The sequence below is a fragment of the Labrus mixtus genome, chromosome 13, assembly GCF_963584025.1.
Source record: "Labrus mixtus chromosome 13, fLabMix1.1, whole genome shotgun sequence".
NCBI lineage: Eukaryota > Metazoa > Chordata > Actinopteri > Labriformes > Labridae > Labrus > Labrus mixtus.
This window is the reverse complement of record NC_083624.1, coordinates 26,658,439-26,681,051: the sequence shown is the minus strand read 5'-3', so window position 1 is coordinate 26,681,051 and position 22,613 is coordinate 26,658,439. Positions and strand designations below refer to the sequence as shown.

General features: G+C 39.9%; 2 protein-coding genes across 3 annotated transcripts; both read right to left on the bottom strand.

Annotated features, from left to right (window-relative positions):
- Positions 1-459: 459 nt before the first annotated feature.
- Positions 460-19,791, bottom strand: hoxd3a (homeobox D3a). 2 transcript variants are annotated; one of them, XM_061054498.1, is made up of 4 exons: positions 19,591-19,791; positions 4,701-4,760; positions 2,325-2,895; positions 460-2,203 (listed from the first exon to the last, which is right to left on the bottom strand). In XM_061054498.1, exons 3-4 carry the CDS (start codon positions 2,791-2,793, stop codon positions 1,458-1,460), a joined length of 1,215 nt encoding a protein of 404 aa, XP_060910481.1. In that variant the 5' UTR covers positions 2,794-2,895; positions 4,701-4,760; positions 19,591-19,791; the 3' UTR covers positions 460-1,457. The 2 variants fall into 2 exon arrangements, with proteins under 2 accessions (XP_060910481.1, XP_060910482.1); XM_061054499.1 differs by having other exon boundaries at positions 2,349-2,895.
- hoxd4a (homeobox D4a) lies at positions 10,288-14,020 on the bottom strand. The gene is made up of 2 exons (XM_061054497.1): positions 12,620-14,020; positions 10,288-12,219 (listed from the first exon to the last, which is right to left on the bottom strand). The coding sequence occupies exons 1-2, from the start codon at positions 13,089-13,091 to the stop codon at positions 11,921-11,923; spliced, it is 771 nt and encodes a 256-aa protein (XP_060910480.1). The 5' UTR covers positions 13,092-14,020; the 3' UTR covers positions 10,288-11,920.
- Positions 19,792-22,613: the final 2,822 nt, after the last annotated feature.

Below are 22,613 nucleotides of genomic sequence, written 5' to 3'. Positions count from 1 at the left end.
TTATGGGGAAATATTTGAAAGCTGCCTCTCAGTGTGCACTTATCAATTAGACAGCTTTGATTGGGCTTTAGTCTATAGGAAAATGCAGCTCATTCCCTTTCCCCAATAGGGATAATCATGTGACAGAGTCTGGAGAATAATAAGTGACATGTTGGTGGTGCAGTAACCTCATAGACTCCCTCATATCCCAATGAAACATCAATAACCTGCAGAGCCTTTTATTCCGCAGAAATGCACTTTGCATTGGAAGCATAGAGCCGTCTGATGAGTTTCAGTATCCTGGTGTCTAATTATTGATCGCCTCTGCCTGTTTGGACTGTACAGTAGAGCTGTGGAGTCAATAAGCCTCCTCTGTATACTGTTTCACTGAGAGCACAGACTTAATGAGGAATCTTAAACAACTACAAACAGAGGATGAGCAGCGCTGCTTACAAAATCAACAAAATGCAGTAAAATATACAAGTTTGAGCACTTTATTTACAAAATGTTAAACACAATAAAATATAACATTTCGATATCATCAGGGGGTTTCATAAATTTATGGATATCCAACTGAATGGAATAATAATGAGAGACAAATAAAAAATAGCAATGACTACACGAAATGACATGCTGGTGTGTATAATATTTCATAATTCGATAGTCTACGTTCTGCTTAAGGTTTGACACAAGATAGACATGGACATGAAGTGGTGTTTATACACTATCAAATGCCCCATTTATGCCAGATTTACAATTAAGAAATGCCTTTTTTTTCGACCATACACTGCGAGTCATAACATTTTCCAAAAACCCTGTTTTACCAACACTTCCAAGTGCACTGATGTGTCCAATCTTACAAAAAAACTCCACACTTAAACGTATAAATACTCGCATATAAACGATAAATAATGTGCAATACAAAAGTTATTAAATAATAAATAGGCTAATATGCTATAGGAAGAAAGATTATGCAAAAAATAATACAAAATAAATAATGTCCGTGAGGAGACTGAAATCCTGAAAAACAGACAGAACATTTCCCTAAGTCCTTCTTTCTAAACATGAGCTTCTACTTTTGTGAACTACGACTTATACTTTCAAGTAACGCCATGGAATATTCAATCAAAAACTGCGCATTGCACTTGAGAAAACAAAAAAAAAGTAACTGACAACCAGTCTGCGCGTCCCCAAATATTCAAGAGAAATTGACAAAGCTGTATTATTTAGAAAATAATTACACAATAGCATTAATAGTAATATCAATAATACTGGAATAATACACAACTCTCTTGGAGTGTAGTTATTAGACTAGTGAGGTAATAAAAAGAGCGCAACATAATTTGGCACACACATACACACACGCACACACACACACACACACACACACACACACACACACACACACACACACACACACTCTCTCTCTCTCTCTCTCTCTCTCTCTCTCTCTCTCTCTCTCTCACAGGAATCACATATTACAAATGTGTGAGTTTAGGCGCTTCCTGAATCCTTCCCTGAGACGCTTGGTGAGAGGTGAGGTCTGTGTACGTGGGATGGGGATCACAGGGTCCGTGGTGGTGGTTTCCCGGGATCTGAGCGGCACAGCTGTAGTCCACGCTGGTGGATGAGGGGTGGGGAAGGTGACCCAGGTTAAACATGGGGCCCGAGGCTGGCATGGAATCAACAAAATTCCCCCCCACGTAAACTGGGCTGCCTTGCAAGTTTGCGTTGGCAAAGCCGCCGTTGCTCTGCATGCCGTGGTGTTCGTACTCGGAGCCCGGGTACCTTTTCTGCTGCGGGATGCAGCCACCCAAGGGCGCCGTGTACGCAGCCAAACCGTACATGTTCTGCTGGGGTTTGGCGAAGGACGGGGGGGAGGGTGCGTCATAGCTGAGGCTGTTTTGGAGCTGGCTAGGGTATCCAATGTGATTTGGGCCACTCAGCGGCGGGCTCCTATCCGGGGAGTGCCCCAGGGGAGAGTGTGCGAGCCCCTTAGCTTTCTGATCCTTTTTGTATTTCATCCTCCGGTTTTGAAACCAGATCTTTATTTGGCGCTCAGTGAGGTTTAACAGATTGGCCATTTCCACTCTCCGCGGGCGACACAAGTAGCGGTTAAAGTGAAACTCCTTCTCCAGCTCCACCAGCTGTGCGCTGGTGTACGCAGTTCTGACCCGTTTGGAGGCTGGTCCCGGTGGGCTCTTCTCATCACTCACTTCTCCACCTGTGAAGGGGAAATCACCATCATTTGAAGCTCTATTGGGAAATGCAAAATACAGTGCAATCATATATGTAAGAACAAAAAGGCCCAGTGTACCCCCATAAACATCCCTACACACACTCACAGGGTTCTCCATCATGATCTCTACCTGCAGCCGCGCAGTTGTTGCCCTTCTGCTTCGCGTTCTGCCGGCTTTCCTTCATCCAGGGGAAGATCTGTTTGGTGAGAGCCGGTGTGGCAGAGCTCGACCCGCCGCTGGATGGAGACTTTTTCTTGTTGGATGCAGATCCATTGGAGCTGGGAGAGGATGCAGACAGTGGAGGTCCCTGCTGCTCCCCAATACTGTTAGCCTGGCTGCTACTGCTGCTTTGGCTGCCGCTCTGGCGCATGCAGTCTCCATTCAGGTCACTGTCTTTAAGGGTTGGGGGCCGGACAGCAGAGGTCTGTATGGGACATACTGAGGTCTGGTAGTCAGTCTCGATGTTAGAGGTGTTGTATGACTGGTGAGCGGGGGCATAGTTGTATGAGTCAGGTTTGGGGTAAGTGTAACCTCCAAAAAGTCCAGAATTGTCGTAGTATGTTGCTTTCTGCATTTTGGGAAGTCAAAGCCAATAAGCCGGAGCGACCGGATCCAATTGCATTGATGGTGTTTGTTCACGTGATCGGTGTTTCCCAACTATGCTCCAGGCTGTGACCTGCACACAGAAATACATCAGACTCAATGATGAGGCCTATACACATTATAGCTGAAACTCTCTCAACATTAAAGTACTAAGACTGTTTGAGTTTAAATAAACCTACTCTCACTGCTTGGCCCGATCCTCATGCTGTCGAAGGCACAGCAGACATTCAATTAGAGACCATCGCAGTGACGCAAATTCAAGCTCCAGATTCTAGCTGTGTGACTCATTTCAAAACAGTTAAAGTTTAACTTTCGCTAAAAGGACCCTCTGGGAGGCTTTAGGAGTCCCTCAGAAAGTAGCTGAATCAGCATTTCACACACACACACACACACACACACACACACACACACACACACACACACACACACACACACACACACACACACACACACACGCACGCACACACACACACACACACACACACACACACACACACACACGCACGCACACACACACACACGCACACACACACACACACACACACACACACACACACACACACACACACACACGCACACACACACACACACACACACACACACACACACACAATACCCTTTTCACTAATCACCAGGCCTGACAAAGCCCATCATGCATTGTTCCCATATAGCAGAAATATAGCCCACCAAGACCGCGCGCACATGAGTTTGGATCTCATGTTTACGCACAGGAGAAACTAAATCTGATCTCCTACACTGATTGTTATTAATGTTTATATGACTGATGGGGGAGGAGAGGGAGAGAGAGAAAGAGAAATGTGTGTTTGAGTGTGTGGGTCGTATTAGGTTATTGGGGTTGGAGTTTAAACACGATATTTTATTTCTTTAAGTCCCTTAACACAAGCGTCTACCCATGTTTTTTTGGCCATTGGGGTGTTTTTCTACCTCTGATCCTTTCATAAATGATTTACCTTCAGCCCTGATTTTAAAGAAAAAGTTTAGATTTATATGTTGTTAGGATATATTCTCTTGTTTTTTTTCTAAAACCAGCTACATTTGTTTAAAGTATCTAACATTGAGACCCGCGTCACCATTGTAAGCCAACAGAAATATCAAAGGGCCTGTACTGTATGTTGGTGGCTTGAGGAGGTGCAGTCCGCGCCGTGCATAACAATTGCACCTGTCAGTGTGGACCGCGGGCAGAATTTATGACCGCAAATGTTATGGTTGTAAACGGCCTGAGAGAGGAATGAAAAGCAAAACACTCCTCAGGACTCGCGGCCCTCAGAAGTGTAAAACTAGGCGTAGGAGGAAGGCAAGGGAAAGAATTTCATACTCGGCGGCTTCTCCCATACAGAGGCTCGGGTTATAAATGATGCCTCCATTCTGACTGCACGCGAGGCTGCAGAGCTGACACCAAGAGAGGAGAGGCTGGAGATATTTTGCTGGTTAGAAAGAGGCAGCGAATATGGTGTTGCGCATTTTGGGACCCGGATAACATTTCAAAAATGGGAGATGAAATGGTGAAATTCTTCCTGATTTCATATTTTGTAGTTAACATGTTTTTCAATAATGTTTAATTGGAATTAAAAAACAAGAGATTATTTAAAATGTTGTTTTCTTGCAGAAAAAAGAGAAATACATTTGCATTTTTTTAATGCTTTGTTCGTGCTGTGGTGCTGCGTAAAAATTGGGAATCTTTGGATTGACAAATAATAATGCGTACAGGCTACGTTAAAGTCATCTCTCATGTCTGTTGAGCTTTAAACCCCCTGTGAAACTCTGTGAGCGTTTATATGCAGCCTAATAACAAATCACCATTTCACCTTGTTAGTTGGCTGTGATGTTCACTCTCTTCATTAAAGAAAAGTTACTCACCAAAATCTGCGTAAATCTCCTTTATAATCCTCACGCATTCATCACTGCTCCCACCTCGGCCTGCAACAGAGATTAAAGACATTTTTGTCCACATTATTATTTTTCTTTTTAATAAAAATCCACTACACCCACAGTTTATAGGAGAAATGCAGAAATAGCATCAGGCCTAATCTTCCATTTTCAGCCTGTTTTTAAAAGTTCGACTAAAATGATATAAATAATAGAAAATCACGTATTAAAATAGTATTCCCAATATTTATGTGCAAAAATTACCCTAAATCGTTCCATTTGAAAAATGGATTTAACAGATCTCTTTAATTTAGCTAAACTGGAAGGATTGTACCTGCAGTGACCACACATGACACATTTTTTTATGTCTACTTCAGGGAGAAAAGTCCTACATGTGCACTTTTAAACAAAGAGCCGGTCCAAATATTTAGCAGTCATAAGCTTTTTTGTGACCTTTGGGGTCATTCAGCATTTTGTTAGAGTTTAATGAACAACGAGCAGTTTGGCTTCAAGTAGACCCAAGCCTCAAATAAATACAAAGCAGCTTTTCAGAGCTGACTGAACCAGAGGAGAAGATGCTCGAGCGACGGAGAAAAGAAAAGAACAAATTATATGTAAGATATTTTAATAGGCTATAATCGTAGTGTTGTTTTTTTCACTTTGCCTGTGAAGCCAAATCGTCTTTTACTTGAGGATAAATTGAGTTCATGGAGATTCAAGATTTTTTCGTTGTGGAAATTGTGTTATAACTGGTCAATAATCTGCGCCTAACGTTCCTTTGAGCACACTGGGTTACTAGTAGCAGACATGCTCCTCTTTTCACACAGCAGTGTTTTTCGCCTACGCGCTGTTACGGTAAGTTTGGTTCACACAAAGGGCCGGACTCAGAGTCGAGTGTTATTATGTCGGGTAGTAGTTTCTCATGCTAAACCCTCCAACTCTGCTTATATTGTTTGTTTAAAAGACTCAGATGATATTTTTAATTGCCAGAAAGTGTTTATATATCTAAAAAAAAATGTTGCAGTGTACTAGAACGCGATACTATTGTAACAAATTTAGTGTAATTATGTAGTAAAATGCAAGGTTAATATAGGAGCTGTTAATAAAATGCAACGACGCCATTTGAAGCAATAGGTTTTGTTAAATATCAGCTCTTCTTTTGTTTAAATGGATATTCCGAAAATACGCACAAGCGACCGCGTCGTGATTTAGTGCGCATAAATAAAACCCGAATCCACTGTGAAACAGTTGTGAAACTTTTGCAATAATATTAGCAAAATGGAGAATAATGCTTGAATAAACGGCCTGAAATTAATCCAAAGCAAAACAAAAGCAAAACAACAACAAAAAACATTTAAATATGTTTCCAAAACTATCCAAAAACGCATCCAAATCGTAGGAAAATGGAAGTATTCGCATTAATCCGTGTCCATAATCCACCCTGGTAATCCCTTAAAACATCAAATATGAATTCATGTATAATAGAAAGTATCAGGTTAACAAAGCCATACAGCAGAAACCACATAAATCACGGCAAACGCCACTGTGACGATAAGACAACAAATTAATGTGATTTACGATCCAAGAGCGAAAAAAGAAAAGTTCCTCTCTTACTTCTTCCTCCGAGCAGCTTTTCATCCAAACGTGAAATCAAATGAAAAGCGCAGGACGCAATGTGTCGATAATATTTGAATTTAAAAAAATATATAAATTATGAATGTGCTTTCGAGGAGGTAGCTGTGGACTCCATGTATCCGGAGGAGGGAGCGACATTAACAAGCATCGCCTCCATGAGCGGAATAAATCACAGATATTCCCTTGCATTATATTAACCCGTGGTTAAAGGTTGCTTTCTGCCATGCAGTTTCTTACCTGTGAATCAATTCATCATAAAGCAGTTTTCCCTCTCAGTCTCCTTCCTTTCCACGTAGTCTCTAGAATAAATCCTTCACCCTTTGTCTGTACACAATGCTGTCCTAAAACTGATCTTGCTGTTTTTCAGACATTTCCATATACCAGTGGAGACAGTATTCCCGAAAGAATGGAAGGACTCGCGTTCAGCTACCAATAAAAAGCGAACAAGGTATCCTTATTCCAGAAAAAAAAAATCCCTGGCAATCAATCACCCATTGGAATATACAGGAACTCACAGCCCGGATAGGCCTGCATGGATTTGGAGCTGTGAGATTGCGAGATTTTTTTAGGTGTTTCGGAAGCTTTGTGATGACAAATAAAGGCGGCTGCTGTAAGATACAAGCATATTTGTTCACGTGATTGTTTTCTTCTTCAACCGAGCCTTACCTCACCAATCCATTCTGATAAAGGGTGGCGTTTATTTCCCCATCTGAGCTGTGTGAAAATGCCTCACTGCCCATTTCTTTTCATCACGAGCATTTTCAACGCGCATGCATTTCAGTATTTAACACAAACATTATATGGGATGCTTTGTTTTACAGCTAAGTGAAGAAGAATTTTACACATTTCTATCAGGGCAGAAAATGCTGCATCTTGAGTGAATTGGGTCTGCAGGTTGTATTTTGAAGATTTTCTGTCAGTTTTTAAGTTAAAGCAGCTTTCAAATGTGTTGGATTTTTTATTTTATTTGCTCAAAATGAAGCTGTTTCCAACTTTACAAAATAAAGCATGCAGCTTGGGCCATAAACGCACCACGGTTGAAGCTCTATGAGCAATATCGTAAAACACAAGTTATATTTCATGTAGATGTTCTATTTGAACATATTTCGCCCAATAACTGCAAACGGTGTGGGATCTGCATCCAACAAATGATTTATGAATTAAATGACATGTGTCTTTTTTGCCTCCATCTGGGACTGGATTGTATTCAAATAAAGCACATTATCATCTTTTGTTTGTTGTGTCTGCCCTCACACACAAAGAAGGAGGGAGACACGTCTTCTCCTGCATTGTTTCCAATATCAGGTCAGAAGAAAAGGGGGACGGATCGGTTTGCAAAAATAAAGATTAAAAAAAAAAGACAGGATGGATTGCAAGAGGAAGATTAGGAGGCACAGAGAGCGTCGGCTGTGGTATCTTTGCTGTGAGGAAGAAGAAGCAGCAGAAGGAGAAGGGATGCAGAGCTGGTAGCGTCGCAGCATATGTTCAGAGGGTAATAAAAGTGAAAGATTTACAGTTTTCGGCCGGCCCCCCAACAGCCTCGCACCCTTTCAGGAATTACTGAGAATGATTTACAAGCAGACAGGAGAGTCAGCCTGCCCCAAACTTCCAGGACTTCTTAGAAATCAGAATCAAGAAATCTCCAAACAACAATAAAAACATCAGAAATCCACTTCCCTCTCGAGCTAAAAGGAGAGATAAATAACCGTTCATTCATGGTGTGAAAAAAAAAAGACTGGAGTTAAATCAAGATCAAATAAATTCTACCAAGTCAAACAAGAACACAATTTGATTGGCTATTTTATGATATTCTTTTAAAAATAGCTACGTTTCATTGTAATAAAATATTTGTTTTTTTAAACTGAATTAAGAATTTGTGGGCCCATTGAAGGGGCCACCCTGGTCTGCATGAGTCCAAAATCGCATTTATTCTGAGTGAGCATCCATAAATACATGTCACTGCCCAATACTTTTTACCATCTATCCTATCAATCCATTTAACCATATTTGCGTAACCCAACAACCCCCCTAAGAGCCTCCTTTTCTGACACATTAAAGAAAAAAAGAAGACAAGCATCCAGCGACTTACTGCAGCATGAAGCGCACACATCAAGAGCGAGCAATGTATCAAATATCACCACATTTGATATCGTCATTTAGCAGCTGAGGCAACATGAAAAATGTTGAAATATTTACCTACCCAAGCATCCATCGGTTCGGATGTGTCGCTAAAGTGCCGGGCTATACGCTCGCGCCGGGTATCGGATATTATTTTCTTGGGGGATCTCTTCAGTTTTCAAGTCTGATAGAGTCCTTGCGATTAATGACGACGCCGTGTTTCTAGGGGGACGTGCTGCATTAATTATTTAGACAATCACGTGGTCAGAGAATGGAGAGCGGAGTGGTATAGTCTCCGGATTAGATCTGTGAATGCAGACAGCGCACTTTAATATATCTTAGGGGGGTTGTCTGGCTCGGAGAGGCTTCTGCGAAAAAACAGCTGGAAATCAAATATGGCCGGATGGAGAGCGACGACGGTGTATTCCTGCACTGGGTGCAGTGTCATTGAAAATGGCACTGCCTTTGGCTCCCATTTATCGCCGTTCAGACATGTAGGTCAGTGTGGCTGCACGCTGGATGCTGGAGGAGGCTGCATTGACCTGAAAATGGTTTTATGATACATTTCACTTCAAATCAAGTTTAGTGCCAATAATTACGACCACTTACAAGGATATTATAATAGATGCATGTAAGGTTATATATTGTGAACATTAGACAACTAATAACATATTAGTTAGGATATTAGATAGATTAAGTGCCCAATTGTGCCAACATACCCCCCCCCCCCCCCCCCCCCCCCATCTTCTCTTCAGCATCTTTGTGCACATCACTCATGGCAGGATGCTGGATTGGTAGCATCACTTTGTCTTAGGCTCTCTCTGAATCTATATCATAGGCTATACACACACACACACACACACACACACACACACACACACACACACACAGTCCGTGCACGCCTCAAACTCCGCGCGAGCCCAGCTGGGATCACACATTTGTCAGTGAGGATGAAAACAGTCCTGAGTGACTGAAGATTGTCTTTCCACATGTCCGTTTATGACCACGTTTGTTTGTATCTGAGCTGATGTGTGTGTGCGTGGAGGGTCGGGGGTCACTGTTGCAGGGGGTCACATTCAATAAAGGCAGAGCACGAAGGGGTTTAATATCAAATCTTCAGTGTAATGTAAGTGCATGTTGTGTATTTGAACAATATATATGTGTGTATGTGTATATGCCAAAACAGTCACTGATTGATGTGCCGTCATCAGGTTCTGGTCCAACAACTTTGAAAAGTTTTTTAGTTTGAATCTACGTAGACAATTATCCTCAGTTGTGTTTAAATTGCATAATAAAGATTTTTATGCCAACTATTTTTACTCAGTAAAAGGTGTTATTAGAGGTCATGTCAGGTTTTTTTCTTCATAAAATCAGCTCACGGTGCGTTTTTACGCACTTATGCGCCCTTTTCGGAAAGAGCTAATGAATGAAAAAAAGATTAGCTTGGGTAGAAAACAGTTCTTTTACATGTTTTTAAAAATATATAATTCACTTATTTTGGGCATACTGGATTTAGCTTGGTAAATTACATGTTTGTCAGGAGAAGAGGCTGACTTTGCCCATGCAGGGCACATTTGGTGCATTTGTGGATGTTTTGTAAAAAGGGGGCTGTGGGTCCTCCATATGGCCCTTCACAAGAAAGTCGTTCCCACCAAAAGTGAGCCTTTTGTGGACTGCGCAAATAAAAATCCGCTGAGTAGCAACATGTACAAAAAAAAGTTTTTAGCGTTTAGAGGATTTTATACCTCAGTGATCCGGGGGAATAAATGTCCCCCAAACAGAAACGCTTCTCCGGACATTAGAAAAAACGCAACAAAGTGCAAAGTTTGCAACCATTTGAATGCATATTCAGTAGAAATCTTTATTTTTTCCAATATACTTCTCGCATCTCAATGCACAATACAAGGTAGAAAGCATGTACAAAAATAAAACCAAAAAGATTGCATATTGACATGAGGAGACAAATGCACAATTAGAACCTTTTTGGGGGCTTCGTCTTATTTAAATACTGTTGAAACACGTGTAAAACCGTGGAATTCAAACACTGAATCGTGCTTTGGATGCTTTAGTCTTTTAAGTGTGGAAAAAAGCCTCCAGAGCGAAGCTTGCAGCGCCTGGGAGAGAAAATGCTGCCTGTCCGGCGGGTCAGGGGTGTTAGGGTCAGTCCTCGCGGCTGAAATGTGTCCCCTGGATGAACCTGCCGCTGCTGCTTTGTCGACCTTCGCTTCAAATACCTTTTCAAGCCTCTCATGGAGAAGACTTCAGAAAGAAGACCTCCACGTATACAAGAAGAAGAAGAGGAGCTTCTGGGCCTTTTTGTTTTGTTCCGAAAGACAATGAAGGTCTAAAATAAAGAAATATCTGTCTTGAAACGTGACGTGAAAGCCCCCCTCGGTTAGCTCGGTGTCAATGAAAAACTAGAAGATTCCCACATGAACTAAGACTAAAACTTTGCATACAGCCATGCGAATAATGCACAAAAGTTCAAACATATTTTAGATTAATTAAAATTTAACGAATATTTTTTTTAATTAAATTTGTATGTGTGCTATACGAAAATGTACACGTTTTTAAACAAATAAATAATAACGTAAAAAAAGTCATATTAAGAGAAATAAACAAATACTCCTAAAAAAAATGTCCAATATTTGATTATTTCCGACGAGAAACATCCAATATCAATCTGGTGCCATGCAGGAACAAATGCTGTTTTATATTAGTTTCAGATGGCATGTACACTGTTTACAAAGGTGTCAGAGAGATTTATAAGGGCACTCAGAGGAGTATGCACACAGGAATGTCTTGCTTTTTGGGGAATTATATCTAGGCTATGAAAAAAAATCAAAGCTTTATTGTACAAAATAAGTTAAAACAAACGAGTCACATAGAACCGTGTACGAGGAAGATTCAAAAGGGATTTTTGTAAGTCACGAAATAAGGTTGTGTCTTAGGCGTGCTGTGTGGAAATAATGTTTCCTTCAAGTATATATTTATGTATATTGTGCGTTAAATGTGACGTCTTTGAAAAGACAAAAAAGAAAATGTGTGCGTGTGTGTAATTTGAACGAAACTGTTTCCCTGTTTCTGAATACAATTTTGAGACCAGCGTGAGTCCACGTGAGAGGAGCAGAAACATTTCGTTTAAATCCATGAAATCAGCCGTGGGTGCTCATTCAATGTCCTCAAGGTAAAAACGTCCAAAAAATAAAAAAGGAAAGAGGAAAACGAAAAATAAATCTTCCAAAGGTTTTTGGAGCCTTTTGACGAAATTAGAACAAATAAAAGGCTCAACTTACACATCTCAGGACTGATTGAGTATCTGACTCAGTCTTGAGGAAACACTGCTGGGGTCATTTTTGTTAAATAATAATAACAATAAAAAAAAATCAGTCCATGCAAAAGTCAGATGCAACCCTCTGTCATCTTTATGTACAGTTCACTCCTAATCTGTTCCTCTCTTATAATGCTGTGATATCAGTCTGGTTGTCCTTCTGCATGCTCTGCAGATGGCTGGAGGCTGGTGCTGATCTGCCCTTGGTGTTGGGCAGTTTGTGATCTTTCTTCCATTTCATGCGTCTGTTCTGAAACCAGATTTTGATCTGCCTTTCGGACAGACAAAGAGTGTGGGCAATCTCGATCCTCCGCCGCCTGGTTAGATACCTGTTAAAATGAAACTCCTTCTCCAGCTCTAAAACCTGCTGCCGGGTATAAGCTGTCCTAGACCGCTTGGGCTCGGGTCCTGTGTAGTCCGGATTCACTTTGGTGAAAGAAAAACAAAAAACACAAACAGAAACAAAGTCAGCAAATGGGGCAGAATCAACTTGCATGCAGAAACAGAACAACAAGAGGAGTCTCCCTCCAGACTCGTGGCGCTGAAACTTTAAGGTGATCCACGAGGAAGCAAAATAAGGAAGTGATTGCTGATTTTAACTGGGTTTAAAGAGATTTGCAGCAGATCAAAGCGCCATTACAGTCGGTCAATAAGTGTTTTCAGTAGCTTTCAGGCGCTCACCTAGCGGCCTATTTCCTGGGCTATAAAAATTTATGACTTGTGTAATTGGCGAGGCCTTTAAAAGACTCATAAATATTACTCTGAGTGATTTTTAAAGTCAGCTGGTCCACAAGTAAAGAAGAAGAAGAAGGGGCTGAAGTCTTACCAGTAGTTACGTGGACTTTCTTCATCCAGGGGTAAACTACTGCAGGCTGCTTGGCTTGTATCCCATTTTGGCTCTTTGTGTTTTGCTGCTGTCCACAAGTCCGGGGTCCAGCCACTTGCACGGGGGGCCCCTGCTCAGTCTGTCCGCCAAAAGGGCTCGAGTCGCCGGATCTGTCTTGCACATGACCCCGGGGCTGCTGCACGCCAGAGTCCGGCACAGTGCTGCAGCTGAAGGGCTGCTCCGTGTAGTTTGATCGGGGGTAGATCCCTGGATGCTGAAAGTCTGAGTCCTGCGATGGACTGTAGAAGTCCGAGCCCTGCTCAGGTATATAGTTATTTTGTGAATATTCCTCGCACGGAGGAAATTGGGGATCCACATACTTAGAGTTCACCATAAACGAACTCATGGCCATTAATTTCTGAAGGTAGAAAATACTAATTTTTCTCGAGTTGTCTTTTTTTCCTCCCTCCATAAAGCCCTCCTACTTGGTGTCAACTGAATAAAGTTAGCGAACCATGTGACCAGATTGGCCAATGGAGGTGATGCTGGTCCATACACGGGTAAACATACAACTAAAAGCAATTTTATCTGACTTCACATGGACCAAAATTAGACCCTGGAGAAAAAGAAAAATCAGATACTTCCCTGAAACATCTGCGTGCAGCTTCGAGTTTAAAACAACTGCCGAAAAACCAACAAACAAAAAAACATTTTCTTTACTTTCCTTAATTTGATTTTAAAAAATATTTAAAAAATAAAAATAAAGAATGTCTGGTTGTTCATAAGGGAGTTTTATCCACGCAGAAATGAAAATATTTCAGTTTCTAAAGGTTTAACCTGCAGTCATGGTGTTCAACAGAGAGAGCAACAAAAGCTACAAAAAGCCCCACGGCATAAAAGCAGCGAATAATGACTGAGGACAATTGATGGACACTGTCTTTGTCAAGAAGGGGTCATCCAAAAGTTACACGAATCTCATCCCTTCATCTGCTCCCATCCATTTGAAAAAAAAATCTGTCTCAGGAGCCCATTGGCCAGCAGCAGCATGCAGCAGCCTCTGGGAATCAATAATGTGGAGACACAAACGAGCCACAGGAGGAAAAGAAAAAGAAGCTGCAGCTGGAGTGTGCTGTGGTTTGGGTTCTTTTTACTAAATCCATTTTATATTTCACTTAAACATACACAGAAACGCAGGCTAGGTCTCAATGATGTTTATTGGAAACATTTTGCGTCAGGTTACTACAAAAGTCTCTCGGGTTTCAATCTGCCCTGAGCTCTTCCAGAGAAGTGTGAGCTGTTGTCACATTTACTATCATTCATTCATAAAGTAGAACTGCCACTGTAACACCTGACAGCACCTCAAGCACCCAATAAGGAGGCAATAAGTCAATAAATCGAAGTTTTTTCATCGACCATATACTCCCCTAGAATCGAATCTGTGACTCTGGTTTTATCACACAAATTCGGTTCTACAGGGTATATATAGACGACGGCAAGCGACAATGCCCATTTTCAGCCATAACAACAGGAATTCATTTCTTTACAGTAATTCAGCCAAACAATATTTTTCAGAGGGACTCACTGTCAGCATGAGGCAGAACATTACAGAAACAACGTGACATAAGGATCTAAGATGTATTCACATTAATTCCAGTCACATCAAGCTGGTTGATTTTTTTTCCTGTTTTTTTTCGTCAGAAGAAGAGTTTTCTACCTGATGATGGTTTTCTTTAAATTTAGGTAGGCCTATGTTCTCTGGTTAGAACTTCACATTGGTCTGGGGTTTTATGAGTGTTCTGTTTGTTTTTAGAGACAGAGAAGCTTCAAACGTCACGTCAATCCATGCTTGTCAAAAAAGAGAGAAACTATGTAGGCCTATAGATACACATGGTAGACTACATCTGCAGGAAAAACAGCAAAATACAACAATGACAAAACATCACAGGGCGATAAATAACCTAACATACCCTTAAATTAATACAAATAAATGTTAGGAACTTTGACTAATCAAAGATGAGCATTTGTCAAGAAGGTTCACAGATCAGCAGGAGATTACAGGCTATAGCTTTTAATCACAGCACAGCAGATGAGGCTACGGGGGCCACCGAGGTCAAACTAAATCATTTACAAACTTATCAAAAAGTTCAATTATTTTCAGTGCTGGTGACAGCTCAAAGGGTGCAAAAGTTTACCAATCCCTTGTCAGCCATTAAGCACACCACCATGAAGGCTACTGCAACTTTTTCTGAAACAGACTTACTCAAAGGAATCAAAGCGGAGAGGAGGCTGGCATTAGCAGTTTTGTTTTTTTTTAAATATAAGGAACAGCTAAATATTTTTATTTAAACACACATCTACCTATCATATTAGGCTAATAGAATTCCACACAAACGAATAAAGCTCTCAGAGTTTCTGACAGAAAATATAGAGTTCTATTATTTTGGCTTACAGGACGCTTAGAGTTAGATTTGAAGATGAAATGGTAATCTCAATGCTTTCATCTTTATTAAGAATAAAAAATATATAGGCCATATTTGACTTAGTGATAATCTAACGCGTGATCATAAAGTTTTGTAATTTGAAAATCCTGATTTGGGTGCAGTTACATGTCCAGCTCGACAAATGAAATAACAGGCCCTGAACAGCTGTACAATTAAAAGAGAAGTTTATTTCTGCACCTTTTCTTAAATTAAGATTATGTGAGTTCTTACAGTTGATCCAAAGTATCACCTGTTCGTTCAATGCACTTGTATAAATGAAATTGTAGAAGAATTCGTTGTTGCACTTCACGTTTCAGCATTAGACAGGCTGACCTGTCTGTCACCCTGTAGTCCTTCAGACGGGTCAAAGCCGAGAATCACAACAAAAGAAAGATAAAGTCAGCGTTTCCTGCCAGCTTGTGTTAAACCAAAGGCTAACCACCTCTGCTCCACTCCTTTGCCATTCTAATAACGATCTTTTAGTGCATTAAAAGCTCACATTTTGTGTTTGAGAGCCACAGGGAAAAAAAGCACGAGGCCTTTTTAATCTAATTATCGATTTCAGAAAATGATTTTTATTTCCTCTGATCAAAAAAGAACCTAAGTTAAAAATCACATTTTCAGCTTTATATTAAATTATCCTACCTAGGGTAACCAGTTTGAGCAATTCCTGACGAAATGAATGAATATTTATTTATAATATTTCAAAGGCCTGCAGCACTAAACGCATCAGGCCTTCGCTGAACAAAGAAGCAGACCCATAATGTGAAAAGGGACAGACAGATTTGATTGTCTAATCGTAAATTCGGTGTAAGATAGTTAATCATTTGAATGGGTTTAAAGCTGAAGCTAACTTTACGAGCAAACGAATTAAAAATCAAAAACTTGAACAGACGCTGAGTTGTGAATACGCAGCATAAACGTAGCTATTGTTATTTTCTAAGCCTTCAACATTTAAAACTATTTATTGCAGGTATTTGGTGACAACATGTTGATTTCTGCGTCTCCTAACAAACAAGAAGTCCAAAGCTGCAAATAGACTAACTTGTGTATTAAGGCAGTAAATAACAACTTGAACTACGTCATCAACGCAAGCATCGCTTAGTGTAGAAAGCTCTAAAACAAACCCAGCTCTTTCAACATGAACACGATATTAATCACAAACAGTTCAACTTCCAACCATCTGAGCTCGTCCTGACCACACACCGAAAATATAAAGGTCCTGACGCACTGTCGCCGCTTTTAGAGGCACGAGCACTGCGCGCGTGACATCACACGCCCATAGCACGAGCATAATGATAAAAGCCCAGCTTACCACAGAGACCGCAACACATGGCACACCGTGAAACAAACACGTCCACGCAGAGGGGAAAGTCAACCTGAAGGTGCAGCAGCTTCACGTCCAATACAAGCTCTATTCCAACCCATCTGGACCACCTTACTAATACACAATGAGAATTATATTTTGGCTTGTCAAGTCCCGGGCCATAAAACAAACTTTAATGGTGTCACGTGTTTCCTCACAGCCACTCACAGCCGCGCGCAGGCCCATAAATAATCCTCAAAGTTGCACTTACTCAATAACGGCGATTACACTGATGTGCATGGAGGAAAAGTCGTAGAAAGGAGGAAGCTAGGGGGGGTTAACTGTCGTGAGGGGACTGGGAACTAAGTAGAGGGGGTGAAATAGAAACATGTTTTATTTTGGCCGAGCAATACCTTGCAGCTTTATAACTTTTGTTGCAATGCTGAAACGAACAGCAAAATCTTTGTCTCAGATCATAATTTGGTAAACAGTCTTATAATCGGTCTGTGACCTTTTACAATTATTCTAACAGGCTTATAGGCAGGCACACCTGTGTGTGTGTGTGTGGGGGGGGGGGGGGGGGGGGGGGTATGGTCTGAGGCGTTTTGACCTCTAAAGTGTTGTCAAATATGCATCACTTATTCGTTCTCAAATTCATTTTTCTCCTCAGTGAACCTGACACAATAAGACTGATGTCATTCAGTCATCCGGGCCTGTCCCAGGGTGCACCACGCTCACCCCGCCCCTCCTTTCCTGAGCAAACCGCAGAGATGATGACGTTGAGGTTAGGTCTGTTGTACTACTGCAGGGCAGGTAAGATAAATGTCGGGTGTTTAACACTCTTTACATGCATGTCCTCGTAAAAAGTTATTCCCCTCGACATCACTTTAGTGTAAGTTCCCTTTGGGGCCTCCCGGATGTTAAAGAAGTAGCAGCAGATATGTATGTGCTTTAGGGACTTCTGAAAGAAGGTTTCCCCCTCTAAGTATAATTTTAGTTTCAGGTTTACCATCTTCTTTAGAGACATGTTTCCCTGCATCATCATCATGACAAGGAAGTAATGCTCAATGTTTTTACTCTGACTAATGATTTGTATAATGTTAAAGTAGATGTCAATAAAGTGAAACAGCTTTTACTCAAGTGGAAGTCGATAAGAGCAACCACTTTTCTGATTGTATAAATCCATGAAACAACTACTGTCTGAATTATTATTATGATTTTATACCTATGATGATTAAACTAAATTATAATAAAGTGAAAAGCAGGAACAATAAAAAGCTCATCACATTTCAAAGCACTTTGTAAACATCTGTTTTTAAAGATGGTGCCAACTGAGGATGTTCTCCTATAGGCTACATATCCCCGAAATCCACTTTCAAAATTGAATCAGACCACGTGATTACTGCCTCAGCCAATCATCACGCTCAGAATCCTGCCGGTAAAAGCTGCTGAAGGCGCAGGAAGGCTGACTGTTGGGCAACAGCGCCTTCTGCTGGCATTTTAACGACCTCCCCCCTTTGTCCACTGCAAAAAATGTCCATCTTTGCTGACAAGAAATTTGACCTCATCATTTTGATTCAAAGTATTGATACAGATGGGATCTAAGAAAGAAAACATTCAGATCATTGATAAATCAAACGTTTCCAATTAGGCTACCAACTTACTTTATTGCGCCAGTTGTTGAATTAAAGGTATTCAAAGACAATTGGCTGGAGGATCGATGAAAAACTCGGTTTCAGTTAATTATTTTTAAATAATGATTCAAGAATAATCTTATAGCCTTTTGCAAGTTTTTTTTTAAATTTGATTTTTGGAATTTAAACGAATGTTAACTGAATATTATTTGTGATGTAATGAGGTGCTTGTTTTGCAGTGTAGATTTTTATTTCTGAGCATTAGGCTGATAAAGACATTCAACTGTTTCTCAAAATGACAGTGTTAGTAAAACTGAAAACAAAAGAAAAAGTCATTTTATCACATTTGGAAACGCTTGAAAAAGCTATAGGCCTAAACAATAGCACAGAAAATGGATATCAGTTTTATGAAGCGTAGTTTGAAAAGAAGAAACATTTGTTTACTTAAATTCTCTCTACAGTAAAACGACCTGAAAGAGTCGAACATTAGACTTCTCTAAATGTGGGAGGGGACTTTAACAAGAACGTAAAGAGGGAAACCACAACCATCTAAGATCTGTTATCTGTTCAAATGCAGGGCCTGTGGTCAGAAATTATTTAACAAAACTATCAAACATATACAGAGACTAATTAAACTATAATATTGTTTAACTAAATGACTCAAAATGAGTCCAGTGTGACTCTGTGGGGCTTCAGTCAGTTCTGTGTTGTAGGGTCCATTTTGCCGCATTGCAGTAAGGCTGTAAATACTTTCGCAGCTGCCTGTCAGGCCACAGTGAAATACTGTCTTTGTTCAGTTGGCCCCAGATTCATGCAGGCAGCTGAACACAAGCTATGAAAACTCTCCTTTTTATGTCAAGCTTGCATATGTGGAATATAAAAAAAACACATTTGTTCGATGTTTATAATAAAGCAGCACTTTAGGAATTGAACAATATGAGGAAACATAATATGGGTTCAGAGGAAAAACACATTTCAAGTAAAAGAGAGCTGAGAGCTTTAAATTAAAGTTTTCAGGATAATCTGATCAAATAAGGATATAAAAGGGATTTTTTGAAATGCAATAAGCTGAATGCAGCTTCAGACATGACATTGTGAAGGGGGTTTGGTTCAGCACATGCAACTGACTTCTAATTCTAGTGGAGTTATTTTTTTCTGCATCAGTAAAACATTATCAGACCAGACCATCCTCAATTACTTCAAATACACGCTTTACATCTGCAGGATTATCTTGAAATAGAGAATATGAGACTTAATGATTACATTCACAAGTCACATCAGACAATTTGATAACTTGATTATTTCTTGAAATATTTTAGCTTTAGATTTGAAGGCTCATTTCCATTAATACTAGGACCATAACCTGTATTTTCTACATCAAAGTATAAAATATATCCAACGGCATGCATCCAGCAACACATGAGATGACCAAATGATCCGGGAGTCATCAACCTGCTGCTAATTAACATGACTAATGAAACAGGAAGCTGTCAAAGTTCACATGCGGACACATACGACTTAATGAAGTCCGATTTGACGCAGAAATCTTACCTAAAGCCCGGAGGTAATCCATTTTTATTCTTCGATTTTCACATCTGCAGTGCATTGTGATAAGGGTGTGCAGAGTGGGAGCTGCTGCTGTGAGGATGAAGAGGTCAGACATGGAGAAAAGTTGAATCGCTCCTCCTGGCATCCAACAGAATAAGCAGCGAAGTGCTGCAAAATATGCGCTGATCAGACGTGTATGAGAGGAAAGCTTTTTTTTTTTTTTTTTTTTTTAAGGAGCGCAGATCGTGAAGTATCTGTTTGAACACCATACACGCAGAATGCAGTGGAGAAAAAAATCGCCTGGGAAATCAGGAAAAGAGCCATGAAGACGTTTGCCTCTCACACATGACCAGTGGCATCCAATGACAGGCGATGGAGGCACATAAAAAGGTCTATTACGGAGCTGTAAATTGTCCCCTCACAAAAAGGAATTTCGACTGCAGCAATTCTCCCCATCTCATGTGCATAATGGCAGCAGCCCCTCCGTGTGCCCTGGAGGAAACAAGAGGGCTTTGTTATGATTGCGCTTCATAAAATGTATATCTTAATGTGAAAGAGTTAAAGTCGGAATTTCTTTCATCTTTCATTCATCATAATGCAAGTTACATATTATAGAGAAGAAGAACATTTTAGCACATATCAATATATCCATTCTTCAGTAAAACATGTAGACAATAAAATAGAATTAAGATGATGTAATTTCTGCTTGGCTTTCAATAAATGGAGACTATGTGGAACCTAGGCTATCTGACTCTTTACTCCACCAACACCTTTATTTTCAGACATGATGTCAGGATGTTTTCTTTTTTAGTTTTTGTACAAACGAACAGACAACGAAACGGGTGTTTGTTTTTTCAAATATGTGTTTTTAAATGATCAGTACATGCACGATGCCTATAACATATTGTATGAGTTATGAAAAAAACAATATTTAAAGTTGTCTATATTTTCACCCTAGGCCTCTACGTTTTAGTGGCCAATTTTAGTTCAAGAATACAAAATATATTTTAGTTTCTTTTTCTCTCGCTGCAGTGAACAATATCATCCTTTCTCACGCTATACGATCTGTTGTTTTATGCACATTACGGGTATTGCAGATAATTTATTACAATAAGCAGATATAGAAATGTTCACGCTATGGAAGCCAAATATTGCGGATGCAGTCTCGTCCATGTGTGCATGTCTGCAGAGACAGGAATTTCTTTCATTTCTGTCTGGTTCATCTGGTGGCGTGCCAGAGTCAGCACTGTGCGATTTATAGTCCGACCATGGCTCTGTCTCTGGTTTTCTGTCTTATAGATGTGTGTATGTGTGTGTGTGTGTGTGTGTGTGTGTGTGTGTGTGTGTGTGTGTGTGTGTGTGTGTGTGTGTGTGTGTGTGTGTGTGTGTATATATATATATATAACCGTATGTAAACGAGTATAATGCAAAAGGTCATCATTTGTTTGCATGGCTTTAGTGTTGGTGACGTTGAGGATTCTCGGTTCATTCATCTAATATAATATTATCTTATATTATCTTATATATTATCTCTTATTTGTGCTAGAGAGTCGCCACGTTGCACAGGAAGAATGCATAGCTTCAGAATGTTATATTGTGATGGACCAGTGCTTGGTGAATGAATAAATGATGGAGTCAAAGAAAAAGCTAGCGAGCTCGGCTGGTCGTTTCCTTTCTTTAGGGAGAACACATGATGTCTGCTATAATTCACACAAGAAGTGCAGAACCAAAAAACAAGCTAGATTTAACAATTAAACTTGAACGAAACATTGATAGTTAGAGGTTAGTTCTTTAATTAGTTAATTAGGGAGTTTTACATTTGAAAAGCTAATGTCTTTAGTTTTTTTTTAAAAAGGATGGTCGAAGAATTACCTTCCACTGCCCAAGTTTTAAATGGACTGATACTTAACAAAAACTGGTCGATGGGAGGAGTTTTTACTTCAACACACATGCAGCTGCAGCTTCAGACTAATAAAGATGTTACAACCACCACAGTGCAGCATGTCTTTATATTTACAAATGATCAGTCTGATGGACCCTTATCTGCGTCTATTTAGAACATATGGATAAAACATGGTGATCTGTTATACCAGGCAAATTCAATAATAAGTTAGTCATGCAGCGAATTGAAAGACTAATTGTAGGCTACTTGTACCGCTGATATGTGAAGTCAACTGTTGAGTTATATTTAACAACGAAAATAATTGTCGTTTAAAAAAAAAACAAGAATATGTATTAAAAAATAAATAGGACGATATATAAGATAATGTTAGCCCTCATTCTACTTCAACGCCTCAATTTCGGTAAATCTATAGGCCCATATTGTGTAAATACACTTTAGGGAATAAGATCTTTAATATTAAATTAAGGATTTGATTTACCATAAGATCTGTTAGATGGCTGTTTGTTGGACTAGAAATGTTTGACGACTATTCAGACATGAAATCAAAGAGGCTATGTGAAGTCTGTTGCCAATAAATTAAAGATAACATGACTAAGCATATTGTTCACCATGGCTAAACAGAAACAGAAAAATGCATGAACCACGTCATTATTGACAAGTAGGCCTAAACCAATAATGCTAATGTCTTTTTTTCTTAACAACTGATTGGGACACTGTGATGGTTACCACTCAGCCCCACGTCTTAATCACTTTGTCTTAATCCATCCTACTTTCTATATTTAAACTACATTGTTGCATTCTGTGTTCCTACACACACACACACACACACACACACACACACACACACACACACACACACACACACTAGCCATAGCCTCAAAGTAAACCCTAAATAATCCATGTTAAATCCTCATCGTCCTTGTAGCCTATTTGGAATTACGTTTTCATTGAGGATCTTCAGTAAGACATAAGATAATGTAATGTAGTGTAGTAATGTAGTGTAATGTAATGTAGTGTAGTGTAGTAATGTAATGTAATGTAATGTAATGTAGTGTAGTAATGTAGTGTAATGTAATGTAGTGTAATGTAATGTAGTGTAATGTAGTAATGTAATGTAGTGTAA